The following is a 21,689-nucleotide window of genomic DNA, read 5'->3' on the forward strand; positions in this document are numbered from 1 at the left end:
CTTGGCAGAGGTGATACCAGGAGGTAATGATATGGCTTTACTTGGCAGAGGTGATACCAGGAGGTAATGATATGGCTTTACTTGGCAGAGGCGATACCAGAAGATAATGATATGGCTTTACTTGGCAGAGGTGATACCAGAAGATAATGATATGGCTTTACTTGGCAGAGGTGATACCAGAAGATAATGATATGGCTTTACTTGGCAGAGGCGATACCAGAAGATAATGATATGGCTTTACTTGGCAGAGGTGATACCAGAAGATAATGATGTGACTTTACTTGGCAGAGGTGATACCAGAAGATAATGATGTGACTTTACTTGGCAGAGGTGATACCAGAAGATAATGATGTGACTTTACTTGGCAGAGGTGATACCAGAAGATAATGATGTGACTTTACTTGGCAGAGGTGATACCAGAAGATAATGATGTGACTTTACTTGGCAGAGGTGATACCAGAAGATAATGATGTGACTTTACTTGGCAGAGGTGTGCTTGAGTCGCGTTGAGTCACTCTCCCTCTGCCACTTGTTCTGAGCCGCGAGCAGGTTCTCTTTCTGAATGGCCTCCCACGTGTTCAGACGGCTGGCCTTCCTGCCCCGCAGCTCCAGGACTGGAGACAGAGACAATCAGGGAAGAGGAGAGGGAGTTGAGAAAGAAAGTAGCAGTTAACATGTCTTCCAACAAAATAACAAAACCTATAAGGGTATTTCATGAGACACAAGACCGTACCAGTCTTTTTAACATGTGGGTTCCAAGTCACTCTCTTTCTGCTGACAAACCACTGCCATTGGCTTCCCTATAGTGTATCTGATGTGTCTTAAACACCACATGAACTGAAGAAAGTCACTATATTTACTGCCATGCTAACGTCTTGCATCAATTGTACACTGTATTAAGGCACAATAGATCAACTGTTCAGGGGAAAAGGCCAAAAAGAATCTGGAAAATAAATGCACCTCAGACATCAGCACAGATGTGGTGACTTTCCTGGGTTTCATGGCTTTATGTGGTGTTCAAGACACATGTTCAGCTACAATGGAAGCATGTGTCAGTGGTGAATCAGTAGAAAATAACATTTTCAGTGACAGTAAATGATTGTGAAAAAACAAGGGTGCCTTGATTATCATATATAATAAAATAAAGGCAAGCACTAATACTGATACTCAAGCAATCCGTTGTGTGCTCAATCTTTTGAACCATTCCTCCCATGCTTTCTGGTTTTCACTGTGCACACTCTCTACCCCCTAGTCCTCACGTGATATGATGACATTGACCTCTCCTTTTCCCCCTTCCTAGTTTCTCCCAACTCTCACCCCCCTTAGCTCTTCTTCACCCTCTTCCCTCCCTCTCACCAAAGTGTCTGATCTTGACTGAAGATATGTGGCGGATGTGTCTTTTGACGAAGAGGTGGAGGTGGGAGATGATGATGAAGGGCGGGGCCAGGCAGGGCCTGGAGTGGTACTCCACGATTAGTTTGTAGCGCTGGAACTTCCAGTGGGTGTCGCTGTGCTCCTGAACTTTGGAGAAGGTGTAGCTGTGGACATGTAGAATAGAGACTATGAATATAGGGACATGTAGAATAGAGACTATGAAGATAGGGACATGTAGAATAGAGACTATGAAGATAGGGACATGTAGAATAGAGACTATGAAGATAGGGACATGTAGAATAGAGACTATGAATATAGAGACATGTAGAATAGAGACTATGAATATAGAGACATGTAGAATAGAGACTATGAATATAGAGACATGTAGAATAGAGACTATGAATATAGAGACATGTAGAATAGAGACTATGAATATAGAGACATGTAGAATAGAGACTATGAAGCAGAGGAGGCTTTTATAAGACAACAGGTGAAGCAGTGCTTCACCAAAAAACAGACAAACAAAAAACATAACACATATATTACATAAAACATATTTTTTAGATGCCAACATTTCATTAGAATGACTATTTCCTCTGTGAATCAAACCAAAAAAGTGTCACTGTTAAAAAAGATGTGTCGTAGGTATCGTGCAAAACAGTGCCCCTTTCAGGTGACACAGGGGAGTGTTCTGCTTCACTAACCCAATGTATGTGAACGCAAGTCGAAAATAGTACCTTATACGTCGTTGATTGGACAGTTATGGTTTATGACGTGTTTTAATGCACGCCTAGTAAAGCACTGTTTCACCTATTCTTTTGAATCATGCGCGTTCTTTCGAATGATGCGCGTTCTCGACCTGAAAATTATTGATACCCCGTCTAACCACTCAGAGAACACCAGTTCCTATCCCATGCTTGACTTGTTCTCGATTCTTCATCATTCCTTAGGTATTCAAAGCGCGGTGAAAGAGAGAGAAAGCAAGAAAAGAAAAAGAGATTAGCCTAAGATAAATTAGTATAGTAGTTTTTGATGGTTCGATGACGCAGAGGGAATGTTCAAGATCCCAAGCAGCATTTCAGGGATGTGTACAATACATGGCTGTCTTGAACAACTTGATTGACCAGATCACCCAGCGTTATGTTAACATGGATAACACACGCTTCCTTGAGCTGCTTGATCCAGTGAAGTTTGATGACATGGCGAGAGATTTCCCCTTTGAGGCAAGTGGTCTTTATTTCTTTTAAATATGAAAGATTCTACAGGTTCTGGAACACTTGTTAAGATAGACGTCATTATTAACACCCCCACCCCTCCCAATTTTAATTAAAAAATATTACTTTTGAATGCAATTCACTTATGAGTATCTGATTATATATGTACACATATCATATAATAAAAACGTAAGTGTTTATACAGTTTAATGGAATCATTAAACAAATACATTTTTTCCATGATATACATAATTTTTGTAAAGGATCTGTAGGTGTGTTTCAGGTCAGTTGAGACTAGATTTCCTTTATTACTGTGTTATAGGGCTGACCCCTATTAACTCTTTCAGTGCCACGCCTGGTTTTCCGTTTTACCGCTTGAATGCCACCATCGGCGCCAATGTTAACGTTAATATCGCCTAATCTATGTGTTACAAAGGATCAGATTAAACCGAATATATATATTTATTGATTGATATATATTGCATAATATTTGTATATCGTTTGATATCCCTTGTATATTCCTTGTACATATACACAGAATATCCCTTTAGCCTAGTACAGACCATAATATTTCATTCTCCTATTGGACAGCGGTCCACAGGCGCCAAGGCCATGCCTCCAAAGTCAGGTTCAAAGTCACCGCCGGGGACATGCCTGGACATGAATGGTATTGCGCAAGGATATGAGACAGGAATAAAGCTGGTACTAGTTTATTCATCTAAGCGTATAAATACGGCGCAGGTGAATACAGAAGTATGTTACCCAATAAGTTGAAGCCTCACCCACGATACTACGTGCGGTGAAGTATGGCCTGTTTGGCCCCAAATAGAGCATTGAGACCGCGTGTGAATTAATAACTGAAGTGTCAGAGTTTGGCGCTATACTGTCGAGTGCGACATATTCTATTAAGTCAGTAATAGTCTAATTGTGTATAGTGTATCGTGCGGCTAAAGTTCTACAGTGACCAGCATCACCAACGTTTTCCTCGTATCAGCTAGAGTGCTTATCCAGGCTGGGCTGCTTTCATGGCGTTTGCACCCGAGGAGCCCTAGACGAGGACCGTGTGGACATGTACACTGGATTATCTACCCGACGACTGCATAGCCCTTTACGGCTAGATTATATTTGCTTTTGGTCCTGTGATTAATGGAGCGGAGAATCGCCGACGCCCACACGTGTGTGGGATTTACCCTGTGAGGAGCCACGTCGAGTCTGCCCCTCAGAAGCCTGAGGCAGGCTAGCTTTCTTCCCTGTGGAGCTACAGGCTACGGAGAACAACTGTATTCATCTGTGGATCAAGATCTTATTGCACCGTCTCCCGTACTCGGAGTCTCCTTATCATCGTTGACCCAGACTCTATTACCGACAGATCCTCTACCCTTGCTGGCTTACAACCGGGGGGACCCTTCCAGTATCTCCCGCTATATTACTAGTGTACCATAGATATAATTCCCTAAGATTCAGGTTGTATAATTACCTCCTGCGTAACCAGAGAATGGACATTCGTTATTGATTTGCCTACGCACATTCCTTTGCCTTATAAGCGCATTCAAAGTGAAATAGAGAAGTATATTATGTACCTTTTGCTGCAATAAATACTTAATTACAACTTTGTGTGGAACCGATTTCATTGTGGGAAGTGTTCATCATTATATATATCATGTACTGTATGGCCAGTAATTAAAGTGCATAAGACGGTAGTGGTTTAATGATACCATACTTATCAATACAGTCAGGGAATTGTACCCCTCAGTTACAATTGGTCCTTCGAGCCGGAGGGTAACTAGCGTAATATTAATATAGTGGTATTAATATTGACATGGCCAATGATGAACACTCCACAAAACGGTTCTCCTAAAATAGATCGCCCGCAGCGTAGACGGCAGACACCTCAGTACTTAGAGGATTACGTTGCCAATATACTACCTAGCTTTCTACAGACGGTAAACGCGAAAAAAGTAGATAGTAAAATTATGTCCGACCCTATCGACCAGGCTACCCCGCCTATAGAGGCCCTAGTGGGTTCTAACGTAACTGACCAAGCTCACGGAGGGGACCAGGAGGGACCTGACATGACTTTACCCCCCGCCAAGACCGAAGAAGTAGTCCCCGGAGAGCTCCAGGATAAAGACAGCCCTCCAGGGATGGAACTCGACCCACTACAAGAAGAGGCGAGCACCCCGGAGATGGATCTCCTCGACTCGCCACAGGAGAACGGATCTCCAATGAGTACTACCAGGAGCGGATCACCTCAACCAGCGTCTTCCCCCAGCGAGGCGGACAAGATGCTGGCACAGGCCTTCCTCGCCAGCCTGGCAGCCTCAACAGAGCGCGATCGACTCCAAGCACAGACGCTTAGTGAGCGCGAACATTCTTCCATGGAAAGAGAACGCCTTCAAGCGCAGCAACGGAGCGACGAAGATCGTATACGTCTAGAGATTAGACGCCTTCAGACGGTAGAGAATATGGGAAGGGACCGGGCCGAAGCCCAGCGCACCGCCGCCGAAGCCCAGCGCGCCGCTGCCGGTGCCCAAAGAGAAGCAGAGCGCGACCTCGCTCTCACCAAGCGCGAAGCCGAGCGCGACCGATTACAAGCGCAGATAATGGAGCAGCTGATCACCAGGGCAACACCCCCTCCCTCCGCACGGGGCTCCAGGGCCTCGTCAAGACAAGGGTCAAGGGCACCCTCCCCGACCCGATCAAGCGACCCTGAGCCCGACCACCAGAGAGAGCCTATACCCCCCTCCGAACCCCTTCCCCGTCCGGTCCAAGTGAGACCCAGCTACAAGGAAGAAACGGTCTACACCGCGGAGAGGCTAAATAGACGACTACAGGATCTAGATGACCTGCCAGAGGAATAAGAAGAGGGAGAGGAGGAGAGTCAAGCCCAACAGCAGCACAGTACTCCACAGGACCAGGAGGTCCAGTACAGCCCAGGCTTTACCCCCGCGGCTCTGCGCTACAGACCCCCGACTCAATTCACGGGTGAGCTTGACGCACGACCAGCCCCGAGGAACAGCACCTGGATACGCGGGCCATGGTATCCAGCAGGTACCAGCCCACCAAGAGGCGTAAGAGGAGACTCGCCTAGGAGGCCTCTCTTCCAACGCTGTGTTGTGTGCCAGCCATCCATGGCATCATACATTGGCACACCGACGTTCCCGGACTTCACACACGAGAACAGAGCACAGTACACAGAGCTACGAATGTGCTTAGAGACAATGATGTCCGATGTAGCTGATGAACCGTACAAATATGCTATCCTACTGAAGCACCTCAAGGTGCCCCGAGCGCACAATATAGCGCTGGCCTATGCCACCTCTACTACCCCATACACCGCGGCTCTAGCAGCACTCGACCAAAGATATGGACGCATATGGGACTACGTAATACAAGAGATAAGGCATATTGACCGCCTACCCCCAGCCACAGACAATCGCTCACTAGATGACCTGTCTATCAAGGTACAATCCCTGGTAGGGATGCTGGGGGCGCAAAGAGAAAAGGGTATGCACGAACTGTACGCGAACTCTAATGTCGAGAGGATTTTAGAGAAGCTTCCGCCCGCCCGACAAGAGCGCTTCAGGCGGCAAAGAGACCACCGTGATCCTAACGGTCCCGAGCCATCCCTCCTAGACCTAGCCGACTTCCTGGCGAGAGAAGTCAACAGCCTACGGTTGGATACGTTCATGCGGAGCACACCAAGCTCCAGAGAGGGACCTAGGAGAGCAAACGATGGCCGCAGATTGGTGACCGTCATGCACCAATCAGAATCAGTACCGAGCAGCAAGAACCACAGTACCCCCTCGATGAAAGAGAAGTGGAAGATGGTGTGCCCGTACTGCGAAAATGAACACTGGCTGTCACAATGTGACACGTTCAAGAAGATGACCGCCGACGAGGTGAGTCAATGGATAAAGGCCAACCGACGCTGTTACCGATGTGTGCGCAGTCACATGGCAGCCGATTGCCGCTTAAAGAAGAGGTGTAGTCGGTGTGACGGAGCCCACTTAGACGTCCTACACGACAGTAACAGAAGAAAGCCTGCACCCTCAAGCAGCACAAAGGCAAGTGTTATGTACATTGACCCCGCCAGCAGCGGGGGCGCCCGGGTGCTCTTAAAGGTGGTCCGCATAACATTGAGTTACCAAGACAAGGTCATGGACACTTACGCCGTCCTTGACGACGGGTCAGAGAAGACCCTTCTCCTCGCGTCCGCTGCGGCCCAGCTGGGGCTGCGGGGGAGCGAAAACCAGATGACGATTCGGACAATAAGAAGAGATCTAAAGACGATAAAGGGCGAGAATGTCTCCTTCACTATCGCAGCAAGCGGGCAGCCAGAGAGACGGTATAGGATTACTAACGCTTTCACCAGCCAAGAAATAGGCCTGTCGCAGTACACCTACCCCATCGCCAAGCTGATGGATAAATATGTGCACCTGCGTCAACTACCTATACCGCTCATAGACGGTGCCACCCCGACCCTGCTGATAGGCTCCGACCATGCAGACCTCATCGTCCCGATGGACCGGGTCCACACAGGGCCCAGAGGCTGTCCTGCAGCAGTCGAGACCCGCCTAGGATGGACACTACAAGGCCCCCTCGCTAGGTCTCTTAACCGAACAGCAGCCACTAGCTGCCTCCACTCCAGAGTGACAGAAGAAGACACCACCCTCCTACAGCATGTCGAGAGGCTATGGACACTAGAGACAATGCCCTTTAAGAACGAAAAGAAAGACATTCGTTCCAAGGAAGACATTTACGCTATAGCCCTCCTCGAGCGGGGGACAAAGAGAGTCAAAGTCAACGGAGTGATGAGATACGCAACTCCACTCCTGAGGCGAGAGGGTATGCCTACCTTCCACGCCCCAAAAGAAGCGACGGAGCGGTATCTATTGAACACAGAGCGGCGCCTAGCCAGAGACCCCGCTCAAGAGACTGTGTACCGCGCTGAGATTAACAAGCTAATCACAGCGGGACACATAAAGAAAATTGACATTAAAGAGGCCGATCAGACGACCGAATCATGGTACGTGCCGCACCACAAAGTCCACCACAACGACAAGGATCGTATTGTGTTCAACTGCAGCTACCAGATCGGATCACAAAATCTGAATAAAGAGCTCTTGCCCGGCCCAACACTAGGCCCCTCTCTACTAGGCGTGTTACTACGTTTCCGCCAAGACAAGGTGGCCATCAGCGGCGACATCAAAGGGATGTTCCTGCAGGTGAGACTAGTGGAGGAGGACAAGCCCCTGCTGCGGTTCCTATGGAGAGAGAGGATCGGGGACGAGCAACCAGCCATCTATCAATGGGAAGTCCTCCCTTTCGGAACCACATGCAGCCCATGCTGTGCTACGTTTGCACTGCAAAAACACGTCGCAGAGGACCCAGCAGCTGATGAAGAGGTCCGACAAAGTGTAGGAAATAGTTTCTACGTGGACAACTGTCTGCAAAGCGTCTCGACGCCAGAAGAAGCCGAGGCCCTTCTACTCAAGCTCCGCGCCTCCCTGATCAAAGGCGGCTTTGATCTCAGGCAGTGGGCCAGCAGCGACCCGCAAGTATTGCGCAGCCTCTCCCCCGAGGACAAGGCAGCAAGCAGCGAGACCTGGATGGCGACCATCCCAGGAGAAGCCCAAGAAATGACATTAGGACTAGTCTGGCGCTTCAAAACAGACTCGCTCCATTATAAACACACACCCCTGACCAAGGAGCAGGGAAGGTCGACTGCACTACCGACCACCAGACGGAGTGTATACAGAACACTCGCCAGACAATATGACCCGTTGGGATGTATTCTACCTTACACCACCAGGGCAAAGATGATTGTAAGAGCGTTATGGGACAAGGACCAGGGCTGGGACGACCCCATACCCGAACACCTTGCATCCACATGGAGAGAGTGGGAGACAGAACTCAGCTCACTCCCAGGTGTCAACATACGCCGCAGCTACTTCCCACCCACAGTGAGGCCGGAGACGTGCCAGATGGACCTGCACGTCTTCAGCGATGCCTCCGAAGTAGCCTACGGTTCGGTGGCCTACTTGCGTGCCCGAGAGGAGGGAGGAGAAATACATACTGCTTTCATCCTGGCTCGCTCAAGAATAGCCCCACGCAAGCAACAATCTATCCCGCTGTATGTAAAGAAAGGAAGAGGAACCGAGAAGCGGTGGGGTATTGTATTCAAATGCATGACCACCCGAGCGATGCATATAGAACTCCTTCCAACCATGAGCACAGACTCATTCCTTATGGCCTTCCGAAGATTCACATCGCGGAAAGGCAAACCGTCTATATTATTGTCTGATCACGGGACAAACTTCAAAGGCGGAGAAAGAGAGCTGAGAGAGAGCTTCCAAGCTATGGGCCCAGAACTTAAGACCCACCTCGCTCCATCCCAGATTGACTTCCAGTTTAATCCCCCGAATGCACCTCACTTCGGTGGAACTTGGGAACGAGAAGTACGTTCAATAAAGACAGCCCTGTACGCCGTGCTTGGGGCCCAGACCGTGGCGGAAGAAGTCCTAATGACAGTCCTCGCGGAGATCGAGGGAGTATTGAACTCAAAGCCCCTCGGTTACGTCTCAAGTGATGTAGCAGATGTCGACCCAGTCACCCCCAACACACTCTTGATGGGGCGGCTGGACCCCGCGCTACCACAGACAATGTACAGGCCTGAAGAAGCGAACGGCCGAAGAATGTGGAGGTACAGTCAAGTATTGGCTGACAAGTTTTGGAACAGCTTCCTACTCCACTATCTACCGTCTCTACAGACCCGCCAGAAATGGGTGAAAGAGAGAGACAATTTGACAGAAGGAACAGTCGTCATGATTATCGACCAGTCACTACCCCGAGCTATGTGGCCGGCTGGCCGCGTAAGCAAAGTGATCACCGGTGCCGACGGAAAGGTCCGAGCAGCCGAAGTGCTCGTCCAAGGGCGGATCTACACCCGACCCGTGGCGAGGCTAATAGAGTTGCCAAGGCTCCCCGAGACTATTGATGACGACCATGACCCCATGACTTTGTGAACTGCCCTACCCCTCACAACAGACATTGAGTAGTGGACAGTGCGGTTAATCTGTCTCTGCTTAGCTAATTAGGTGGGACTAATTAGGAGGCGGCTGTTACAAAGGATCAGATTAAACCAAATATATATATTTATTGATTGATATATATTGCATAATATTTGTATATCGTTTGATATCCCTTGTATATTCCTTGTACATATACACGGAATATCCCTTTAGCCTAGTACAGACCATAATATTTCATTCTCCTATTGGACAGCGGTCCACAGGCGCCAAGGCCATGCCTCCAAAGTCAGGTTCAAAGTCACCGCCGGGGACATGCCTGGACATGAATGGTATTGCGCAAGGATATGAGACAGGAATAAAGCTGGTACTAGTTTATTCATCTAAGCGTATAAATACGGCGCAGGTGAATACAGAAGTATGTTACCCAATAAGTTGAAGCCTCACCCACGATACTACGTGCGGTGAAGTATGGCCTGTTTGGCCCCAAATAGAGCATTGAGACCGCGTGCGAATTAATAACTGAAGTGTCAGAGTTTGGCGCTATACCGTCGAGTGCGACATATTCTATTAAGTCAGTAATAGTCTAATTGTGTATAGTGTATCGTGCGGCTAAAGTTCTACAGTGACCAGCATCACCAACGTTTTCCTCGTATCAGCTAGAGTGCTTATCCAGGCTGGGCTGCTTTCATGGCGTTTGCACCTGAGGAGCCCTAGACGAGGACCGTGTGGACATGTACACTGGAGTATCTACCCGACGACTGCATAGCCCTTTACGGCTGGATTATATTTGCTTTTGGTCCTGTGATTAATGGAGCGGAGAATCGCCGACGCCCACACGTGTGTGGGATTTACCCTGTGAGGAGCCACGTCGAGTCTGCCCCTCAGAAGCCTGAGGCAGGCTAGCTTTCTTCCCTGTGGAGCTACAGGCTACGGAGAACAGCTGTATTCATCTGTGGATCAAGATCTTATTGCACCGTCTCCCGTACTCGGAGTCTCCTTATCATCGTTGACCCAGACTCTATTACCGACAGATCCTCTACCCTTGCTGGCTTACAACCGGGGGGACCCTTCCAGTATCTCCCGCTATATTACTAGTGTACCATAGATATAATTCCCTAAGATTCAGGTTGTATACAGACGCAGCGCTCAAAAATCAAACCAATTCTGCTGCTTGTCTGCTGCTTGTTGCTGCTTGTGTGCCACTTAAGTCTACTCAGGTGTTAATTTTCCGGGGTTGTTGGCTGGGGGAACAAAGGGAGGGTAGTTAACTTAAGTGCTTCCCCAGGGAGGGGGTCGGGGGCTACTGCCCTCAGACCCCCAAAATAATTTTTATATGGGCAGTCTGACTTGGGGTACTGACCATATATTAGTGTTGCAATGCATGATAAGTAAACAGTGAAAAAAGCTAAGAAATCTGATGGGGCTGGGACATTTGGGACGAATAAAAATTTAAGATGAAAATCTGCCCAGCCTGTGGGAGGAAGTGGAGGTGTGAAATCTGGCCCGGTCAAGAACAATATAGGAGTGGTAGAGAGTGGTAGAGAGGCATGAGAGGTTTGAGTTTTGAGTGCTGTATCTGTAATTACCTCCTGCGTAACCAGAGAATGGACATTCGTTATTGATTTGCCTACGCACATTCCTTTGCCTTATAAGCGCATTCAAAGTGAAATAGAGAAGTATATTATGTACCTTTTGCTGCAATAAATACTTAATTACAACTTTGTGTGGAACCGATTTCATTGTGGGAAGTGTTCATCATTATATATATCATGTACTGTATGGCCAGTAATTAAAGTGCATAAGACGGTAGTGGTTTAATGATACCATACTTATCAATACAGTCAGGGAATTGTACCCCTCAGTTACACTATGTTTTAAATTATGGCTATGTGTCTAATCTGCCCATCGCATTATCAAAGACTATTTTCCAGTCAGTGCTGTGAAGACAGATTGTTTTTTTATCGCGTCGTTTCCGTTTCAGAGCAGTTAGAAAAGCCCCCGTTTTGATATAAAAAACAGCTCATTCTGGAGCATTCTATGAAAATCGTCTTTTAGTGGAATATTCCACAACGTTGATATTCGTCGGCCTTTTTATGAATCGTTTTCAAATAAACGCTAGATGATCAATATTATACGTGCACGCAAGCACATTACGGCCGCGCACTGATAATCGCTCCGTTGATTTCCTCACAGACTTTTACAGTGAAACCGAAAGAAGACATTTCACAAAACAGCTTATAACTTCATCAAACTTACTCCGATTATCCTACCACTGATAACATAGAGTCCTTACCTGACATCAGATGGTATCCAACTGGTATATTCCAATTCCTGATCACCATTCGAAAAAATCAATACGTGTATGGATCCAACGCGACACAGTAGAACTCCATGATCCGCGGGGATCTGAGGCTCCAGAATGAACTGTGGTAACCCCGGCTGGATCAGTGAACTGGAAAATGTGGAGTACCGGATTCTTTTCCCCATTCATTTTCATTGAGTCCATTCCAAAATCACTTATGTCATATGGGAGACGACAGGGGGTGCTTTTTTCCACAGTGATCACCGGCGCAGCTCGGCTATAGTCGGGTAGGCTCGGGTGATGCAATAATTTTTCAGATCGCAAAAAAATAAAAATAATAATAATTCCGAGAAATCTCGTGAGTGGCACGCCACCACCTATAAAAAAAAACGAGAAATCTCGTGAGTGGCACTGAAAGAGTTAATCGATTAGTCGACTAATCGGTCGAAAGGAGCCGTAGTCGACTGGCCAACCTCTTAGTCGAATATAATAATAAAATATAAAAAAAATTTTAATCATTCTTTCCAAAAGAAAAGAGGCCTAGAAGCGTGGCTAACGCTAATGGCACGCATACCAGAGGCTAACTGCCTACGAAAACAGGCACAGAGGCACTGAAAGAGGATTTCACCCATCTAATGAACACACTAGACTAGACAAATATCAAGATGTATCCATCAGTGGACCAATTGCATGCTTTTGCAGAGGACAAGAAGCCTTCAGTCGACTCTTCAGACATTAAGCACCCCCCACAGCCCAAATGGAACGATAAAAAAAAAAAAAAAAAAATTATATATATATATATTTTTTTGACCAATAGTCGACTAGCGGCACATTTTGGCCAATCCTAGTCGACCATCCAAATCATTAGTCGGGGACAGCCCTATTGTGTTAATGATATTTTTCTGTATTTTGCATTTTGTAGTAAATAAGACTGATCATCAGGATGATGAGGAAAAACATCAATGAGATGTCACATCTCAACCACAAAGATCTGTTGGAGACAGCAACAAACTCACAGCGACTGTGGGACGTTGCGGAGCTACTGTACAGAGCACCTCGCGCCAGGACGCCTGTATCAGTTCCACAACCGTTCCTATTTCCGGGGTAGGCCTGATTGGCCCCGACAGGCACGTGACCCGCCGCGGCCACGCCCCGCGGCAGCCCCAGGACGCGGCAACGAGGCTGCTGTGGTTCACCGCCGCTTTCCGCCTTCAACGCCGCAGAGTTACCATACGCTATACAATATACTATGCAATGTACTAATATACAATACGGCTCACTTTTCCCACTTCAATGACAGAGCCGCTGTTTAATAATATTGTCGCGGCGGAGCTCCGTCGCGGCAGCATTATGTAGCAGTAATCCCCCCTTTTTTACCATCGACAACTAGCTCAATTGGTACCGCTGCTTGGCTGTGGATCCTATGGTCCGTTTGTGACAAGTTCGATTCCCTTACATTTTTTTATTTTTTTAACGTGCATTGCACTATAGCGTATTGTATATTGTATATTGTATGGTACAGTAACGGTCTCTGGAGCGCAACAGTAAGAAGCATTTGCACTGCAACGCATACACCTTACTGTAAATTGTACCTCATCCCATTTCTGCTTTGCACTATAGCGTATTGTATATTGTATATTGTATGGTACAGTAACGGTCTCTGGAGCGCAACAGTAAGAAGCATTTGCACTGCAACGCATACACCTTACTGTAAATTGTACCTCATCCCATTTCTGCTTTGCACTATAGCGTATTGTATATTGTATATTGTATGGTACAGTAACGGTCTCTGGAGCGCAACAGTAAGAAGCATTTGCACTGCAACGCGTACACCTTACTGTAAATTGTACCTCATCCCATTTCTGCTTTGCACTATAGCGTATTGTATATTGGTACATTGCATTGTATATTGTATGGTACAGTAACGGTCTCTGGAGCGCGCCAGCATTTGCACTGCAACGCATACACCTTACTGTAAATTGTACCTCATCCCATTTCTGCTTTGCACTATAGCGTATTGTATATTGTATGGTAACTCAGTTACTTCTATTCTGCATCGAACGCTGTACATATGTCTCTATACTATTTTATTTCATACAACAATGTATGCCTTTCAAATGTTAAATGATAAATGATTGCATGATACACACTGAAATAATCCTGCGCTCGCGCAAATTTGCTGCTGCGGGCGGCGTTGAAGGCGGAAAGCGGCGGTGAACCACAGCAGCCTCGTTGCCGCGTCCTGGGGCTGCCGCGGGGCGTGGCCGTGGCGGGTCACGTGCCTGTCGGGGCCAATCAGGCCTACCCCGGAAATAGGAACGGTTGCGGAACTGATACAGGCCGCCAGGACTACGCTGTGTACCTGAACATGGCGATGAGCAGGTTGACCAGCAGGATGTTGGTGACCAGCAGATAGACGACGAGCAGGAGGACGACCAGCCAGTTGGCATAGGTACTCATGCAAGGCTCGGCCCCGGCCTCGATCTGTGCCGTGTCGTTCGTGCAGGTCACATGCCCCATTTTATCAGCTACACGGGAGAGAAAAAGGCAAGGAAGTCAGTAGGGGTGGGAGCTTGATTGATTGAAAACGTTATTAACAGATTGCAGAATGGGTACAATACAGTACGGCTCAATACAAACAACTGCTGCAGACCAGAAAAATACTTTCGTCTTGTTTACATAATGGTCCTCCATTTTCAATTCATCAAGACATTTATGACATACAAGACATACAAATATACAGTAATATACTGCTAGTGAGCTGGTGATTACTAGTATCACAATACATTAACATTGTAATTCTTGATGTTCCCGAGATGCCTTGAAGGTAGAATCTGTAATGCGGTCAAAAAAAGCGGTAATAAAAAAAGTCAACCAACGAACTCGATTCTTGTACCGGATCTCCTCAATGGTAAACAAGAATACCCTGAAGACTCTGGCAGGAGCACTCATTCAAGGGTACTACGACTATGCTTGCACCTCATGGTACCAAAGCACCTCAAAGGCGCTAAAAACAAAATTACAAACATCTCAAAACAAACTGGTCAGACTACTGCTTGACCTTACTCCTAGAACCCACCTCACCCCTGCCCACATTGACAACCTAGGATGGCTTAGAGTAGACGACAGAGTACAGCAACTTGCAATGGGCCTGGTCTACAAGATACACTACACGACCAAGGTACCCATGTACATGTCAAAATACTTCCCAAAGGTCAGTGAATACCACGATCACAACACCAGAGGGAGCTCCACAAATCATGTTAAACCCAGATTCGGCTCAAACAAGGGACTAAACACGTTTCGCAATTATGCCACATCAATGTGGAACGCCCTACCCAAAGCTGTAAAGGAATGTGAATCACTACCCACTTTCAAAAACACTCTCAAAAAACACCTAAGGGAGACTGCAACTCGAAACTGGCCCCTGTAAATGTCAGAACACAACCCCCTCCAATGTACAGTAAATTACCAAGTATGGTCTTGTCAATATTCCAATGTACAGTTTTGTTTGTACAGTTGTACAGTGTCCCCCACCCACCCCTCCTACCCAACCTCCCCCCCCACTCCTACCCAACCCCCCCACCCACCCAACCACCTCCAATGTACAGTCCCCCCCACCCCCACCCCCCCCACCTACCCAATCCAATGTACAGTTTCTACGTCAAATGTATATACTCTTTTTTCTGGACTCTTTTTATATCACAAACAGTACTGTATTTGCAAATCTGGTATGTCATAAATGTATAGATGTAGCAGTACTGTCTATCTGTATGTCATGTATGTCATATATGTTACGATTAATTGAAAATGGGGGACCCTGATGTAAACAAGACGAAAGTCTTTCTCTGGTCTGCATCCCCTTAACAATTGTATGTATTGAGCTGTACTGTACTGTACCCATTCTGCAATCTGTTAATAAAGTTTTCAATCAATCAATCAATCAAACAGCCCCGCTTGGTGTTGGTTTGAATTGTTTGTGTGTTTGTCTGATGTGGGTTGGAGTTGAACGAGGGTGGGGGGAGGGGTTGGGAAAGAGAGAGTGTACTCGTCAGGTCACAAAATATTTGGAATGTTTGCGAGTGTCTGTGTGTAAATGATGTTGGTGTGTTGAGTGTGTGCATAGAACTTGAGAGAGCCACCCACTGTCCATTTCATGAATGGGGATCTGTCCAAATATGTGCAGGTAAGGCCTGTAGAACACCCGGCGGAAGATCCAAATAGGACGTGGGTCGTAGGAGTACAGAAGTGCCTGATTGGCTACGCCGTAGGCCATGACCCACACAGCCAGGAAGAAGAGGAAGAAGAACACGTCTTTTATCTGAGGGGGAAAGAAAGAGAGGTCAGGGTTCAAATAGCTTCTGTGCGTTTATATATAATTTATGGCTGGAACTTTATCGCGTTAATTTCAATTAATTGACTACAGAAAAAAAATTATGTATTTTTTTTGTTTGTATTTTATCGCACATCGCTGCACTTTGCTCTCGTCTGTCGGCTCCGGGCTACGTTTTCGCCGATCAACCAAAAAAGATAGTTGAATTTGCCGCCTTTCGATCGTCACCCCACTCAACCTATTGCGTGATTCCATTCTCGAGTTACGAAAGACTAAACATCCGGCGAGCGTCATTTGACAAGCAAGTAACAAGTAACCACATCTGTTTGTGAACGGTCCTGAACTGACCAGTGACCAGTCACTGCGCCTGATGGCGAAAATGATTGACCACCGTTGTAGCCAAGGAGCATCTGCTCCAAAAGCAATCCCAAACGGGCGGTCGGAGTGGGGGAAGGTGACACAAGAAGAAGAAGAAGTCCTTTGTTTTGACTCGAGAGGCAAAATAAAGACAGTGGATGGACATTTTGGATAATCACGCTGAATTATTGCGGTACACACATTACAAAAACCTTTGTGAAACACTAATTCTCTGTGGGATTTTTATACACTTTGGACCTGTATGACTATAAGACTTCAGGTTATTGAACCGTTATGTTTTCCAGCTCCTACCTCTCAGCTGGAACTTAAAAACAGGCATCTGGCAACCACTAAACAGACATGTGAGTACACAAAACCTTTACTTCAGTGTATTCAAACCTCTGTTACTCTATTTCATTAGCACTCAAAGTGATTTTTCTTTATTGTGTAAGAAACTTCGGAATGTTACCTTTCAAAAGAGAAAAGGTCCTTTGCGCTATATATATATAATAAACGGAGACGCGACGCGGCACTAGGACCACACGGAAAACGGCTGCTTGTTCCCTCTCTGAGCTCAGGTCTCTGACGACCTGAGCCATTGTTATGCAAAGACGAGTAGCCAGGTGAGTACTTGGCGAGGGATGAGTCGCATTTTTGTGTGCACGCGCCAAGTACCGACCTGGCTACGTGTCTTTGCATAACAATAGCTCAGGTCGTCAGGTGTGTTCAAATACATAGGACGGAACACACAGAGCTCCCTGCCCCCTCCCCTCAAAGTTTGGTGTGAACAATGGTCTGTGTGATTGCCATGAAATGCAACAGCATTGCTTGGTGTCTGTGAAATATCTGTCTATGACCTCGTTGTATTTAAAAGGCTCTATGCTGTTGTTTTATACATACAGTATGTTGTCTACTTGACCCTCAAAGTGCACCAGATTTATGCATTTAAAATTCTAAATGTTCAACATTTTCGCCGGACCACGTCCATTAAAACACAGTGCAACTAGGTATGAAATCACCAATGCACCACTGACCACGCCCCCAAATGTGTCCCCTCCACCATTGAAAACAAAATTACACCCTTGGACTGTGCTCTACCTTTCAGACAGAGCACATTCAGCCAATAAGCATTCTCATTCAAAGCATCTCATGACTAATATAAACTGCCAGAAAACATAGGAAAGTGCACCACATACAGATCCTTTTCCAATCACTTGAAATCATGGCTGATCAGTAATCAACTATGCAGTCACCAATTCCAGTCGGACTGACTGCATTTTATCTTTGTTCTTTTTCCTTCTATGAAGTGTATATTGATTTTGAGCTGGTAACATACTGATTTGTTTGACTTGTGTGTGAGTGTTTACTATATATATATATATATATATATATATATATATATATATATATATATATATATATATATATATATATATATATATATATATATATATTATTATTATTATTATTATTATTATTATTATTATTATTATTATTATTATTATTATTATTATTATTATTATTATTATTATTATTATTATTATTATTATTATTATTATTATTATTATTTTTGTATCTATGATCTATGAACCAATGTATGTCTACATAGTATATTGACATTGTTACTATAACTTCCTTTTATTCTATGAACCAATGGTTTCTTGATGTCTAATGCCTGTTCTTTTATACTTGTCCAGGGACTACAGATGAAAACTAGCCTTCTTGGCTAAATCTGGCATATTGATTTTAATGTGCATTGTCCCTGTCATATAAATAAATTAAAAAGACCAGTGGTGTAATACACAGGAAATACCTTGGATGTTAGGTGTCGCGGTTAACACTCTGTCAAAACATCAGTGTTATCTATCCGCTGTTTCTAGTCCAAATGCCATGTTGGCAGTTTCAGTTACACGTGGCAACACAGATTGTTATATAGAGTATGTTAGACTATATATTGTAGAACAATAATAGATATTTGGCCTCTTTCCCGCAGGTGAGCCTTGATGAAGGCTATGTACCAAGAGTGACCCGGCGGACATGAGAGGATATGACAGGCCTTGACACGGTCTCCAACATGTCGCTCTGTTGAACATGTGCCAATAGCGTTAGAGGATCGTATAACCGGCACCTCTGCAAAATATCCATCCACAGCTTTTTGCTCACACAGCTTGAGTTCAGATTACATATGCAATCATCAGGCTTGGTCACCAGCGCACGGAAGCTCTTCCTCACAGGGACAGCATTCATTAGCGCCATATAGCGTCAGTGCCCTGCTTAAACAGGTCTATTTTTGTCTCTTTATTTTTCACTTTGATACTGTCAAGCTGACGTGGTCTAACGAGCAGTAGACAGGTTTGATTGATTTGACAAGTTTCAGGAATAGGATTAGTTAAAGGAGGGGTCCACCCAAAGAGGTGATACGGTTCTGGATATCAAAAGCACAATTCTGAGGCAATTTTCAGAAAGTGGCTCACCTTAGCTTCCCTTAATGGGGCATTTTGCCAACCTTTAACCTGAATCCTATGGTTCTGCTGTGTGGAGGACATGTTGTAATCAAACATAAAACTTACGTAATGTCTTGAGAGCTAAACTGTATCACCCCCTCCAAACTCTACTCCATTTCCTCAATTATTTCTTCATCTTTCCTCAAGTTGGGCCTACTACAGTTGAAGATATTTGAGGAAATAGCATCTGTAGTTAAATAAAGGTCTGGTCTCCTCTGGGTGACGTCATCCGGCGGAGGTTCTCAGGGGGGCCTATGTGGCCGAGCTCTCGAGACACGTTGGTAAGACTACCATGGCTACAGTGCTGAGTACTTTACTGTAGATGTTAATGCAGTAGACTACCATGGCTACAGTGCTGAGTACTTTACTGTAGATGTTAATGCAGTAGACTACCATGGCTACAGTGCTGAGTACTTTACTGTAGATGTTAATGCAGTAGACCACCATGGCTACAGTGCTGAGTACTTTACTGTAGATGTTAATGCAGTAGACTACCATGGCTACAGTGCTGAGTACTTTACTGTAGATGTTAATGCAGTAGACTACCATGGCTACAGTGCTGAGTACTTTACTGTAGATGTTAATGCAGTAGACTACCATGGCTACAGTGCTGAGTACTTTACTGTAGATGTTAATGCAGTAGACTACCATGGCTACAGTGCTGAGTACTTTACTGTAGATGTTAATGCAGTAGACTACCATGGCTACAGTGCTGAGTACTTTACTGTAGATGTTAATGCAGTAGACTACCATGGCTACAGTGCTGAGTACTTTACTGTAGATGTTAATGTAGTAGACTACCATGGCTACAGTGCTGAGGCAGGCAGATTGCAAAAGCTACGTGTTTCCTCCTTAACCCTTTCACTGCTGCCACACTACAGAAGGTTAACCCTTTACTATCACACTACCTACGGTTAACCGATTAACCGTCGGTAGTGTGATAGTAAAGGGTTAACCTTCTGTAGTGTGGCAGTGAAAGGGTTAACCTTCTGTGTATTGTCGGTGTGAAAGGGTTAACCGTTTGGTAGTGCTGCAGTGAAAGGGTTAACATGGAGCTAAAATGGTGACGTTGGCTTTGGGATGGTCATGGCTCTGGGTGGGTCATTTAAATCTCCCGTTTTTTGCAGCTCTTGGCTGAGGCAGATTTCTTACTAAAAATATGGTTATGTCATTAATATCACTATATATAATATTACTTGTGACACAAATTATTCAGGGAAAACTCTGGGCAGTGGCACAGTAATTAAGCCAACAGATCAAATGTACTAATACGATCAACTGTATTATTTGGTACTAACTGTATTCTATATGTTACTAACTGTATTATATAGTACTAGCTGTATTATATATAGTACTAACTGTATTATATGGTACTGACTGTATTATATGGTACTAGCTGTATTATATGGTACTAAATGTATTCTATGGTACTAACTGTATTTTATGGTACTAACCGTATGCTATATGGTACTACAGTAACTGTATTATATATGGTACTAACCGTATTCTATATGGTACTAACTGTATTATATATGGTACTAATCGTATTCTATGGTACTAACTAACTGTATTATATGGTACTAGCTGTAATCTGGTACTATTCTAAAAATGGCCAACACAAGTGTTAACCCTCAACACTAGCTCATGTTTACAGTCACAGTAACTCAAATCGACTTAATACAAATGCACCCACAATGTTCCCTCAAGCATGAGCAATACATACTGTACATAAAAAAATTACTACCAAAGAATTGATGTAATCCTAACAAAAATGTCCAAAACCCCAAAATGTGCCTTCACAAAGTGGTATATAATAAACCCCAAAGGACCTTCCAAGATCCCTTCCCCCACCAAGAGTTGTTTGAGGAACCCTAATGGAATAGAAAGCTACAAAACAGCCAAGTGTGACTCACGGATCGGAGAATTTTTCGGATCTGCAAAGAATTCAAAGTAGCTGAAACCTATTATCAATTAGGCCTATTTGTTTATTCTAGGTGACTCTCATAAGGGGGCGTGTCTGAATAATTTCTGTAATGAAAGAGTTGTGGGCAGTCTGGTAACTTTGCTCTGGAGGTCCATCCCTCTGTGTAGAGCTAGCAGTGTAGCCTATAGTGGACGCGTTGGATACTTTTTGATGATTCTGCTTCGTGTCTGTTCACGTTTCGTCAATATACCTTGTTGTTGAAGTGACTGAAAGGAAATATTAATGTTGTGGTTTCACGTTGTGCACTGAAATGACAAATTACCCACAACTTTTTTATTATAACAACATTACGGCATTGATTATGGATATTGCCCTGTCAATATCTAAATGCACTGGTTGTTTTGTGTAACACTAAATACTTTGCAGAGCTTTTGTGTTCCCAGCTAGTAATAGACCGCGGCAAACCAGAGTGCCGCGGTCGTTAATCAGTATGATTAGTATGAGATCACTAGTAGAAGAGAAATCCTACTAAATATTAACATTACAACCATAAAATATTCACCCTAACATGAATTAGATTGAACACTAAAATCAAACCAGATAATTTTTTGTAGTCAAATGCTCCAATGACAGCAGCCTGCTAACTT

General features: G+C 45.1%; 1 protein-coding gene across 3 annotated transcripts in view; it reads right to left on the minus strand.

Annotated features, from left to right (window-relative positions):
* The window catches only part of trpm4a (transient receptor potential cation channel, subfamily M, member 4a), a 249,351-nt gene that overhangs the window by 23,872 nt on the left and 203,790 nt on the right, over positions 1-21,689 (minus strand). For all 3 annotated transcript variants that reach the window (XM_084329502.1, XM_084329501.1, XM_084329500.1), the window contains 4 exons: positions 16,071-16,245; positions 14,287-14,452; positions 1,357-1,538; positions 482-614 (listed from right to left, as the gene is read on the minus strand). In XM_084329502.1, coding sequence (XP_084185628.1) covers positions 482-614; positions 1,357-1,538; positions 14,287-14,452; positions 16,071-16,245 — 656 coding nt within the window. The remainder of the gene's footprint in view (positions 1-481; positions 615-1,356; positions 1,539-14,286; positions 14,453-16,070; positions 16,246-21,689) is intronic.

Source organism: Notolepis coatsorum (genome assembly GCF_963971535.1).
Source record: "Notolepis coatsorum genome assembly, chromosome: 14".
Lineage (NCBI taxonomy): Eukaryota > Metazoa > Chordata > Actinopteri > Aulopiformes > Paralepididae > Notolepis > Notolepis coatsorum.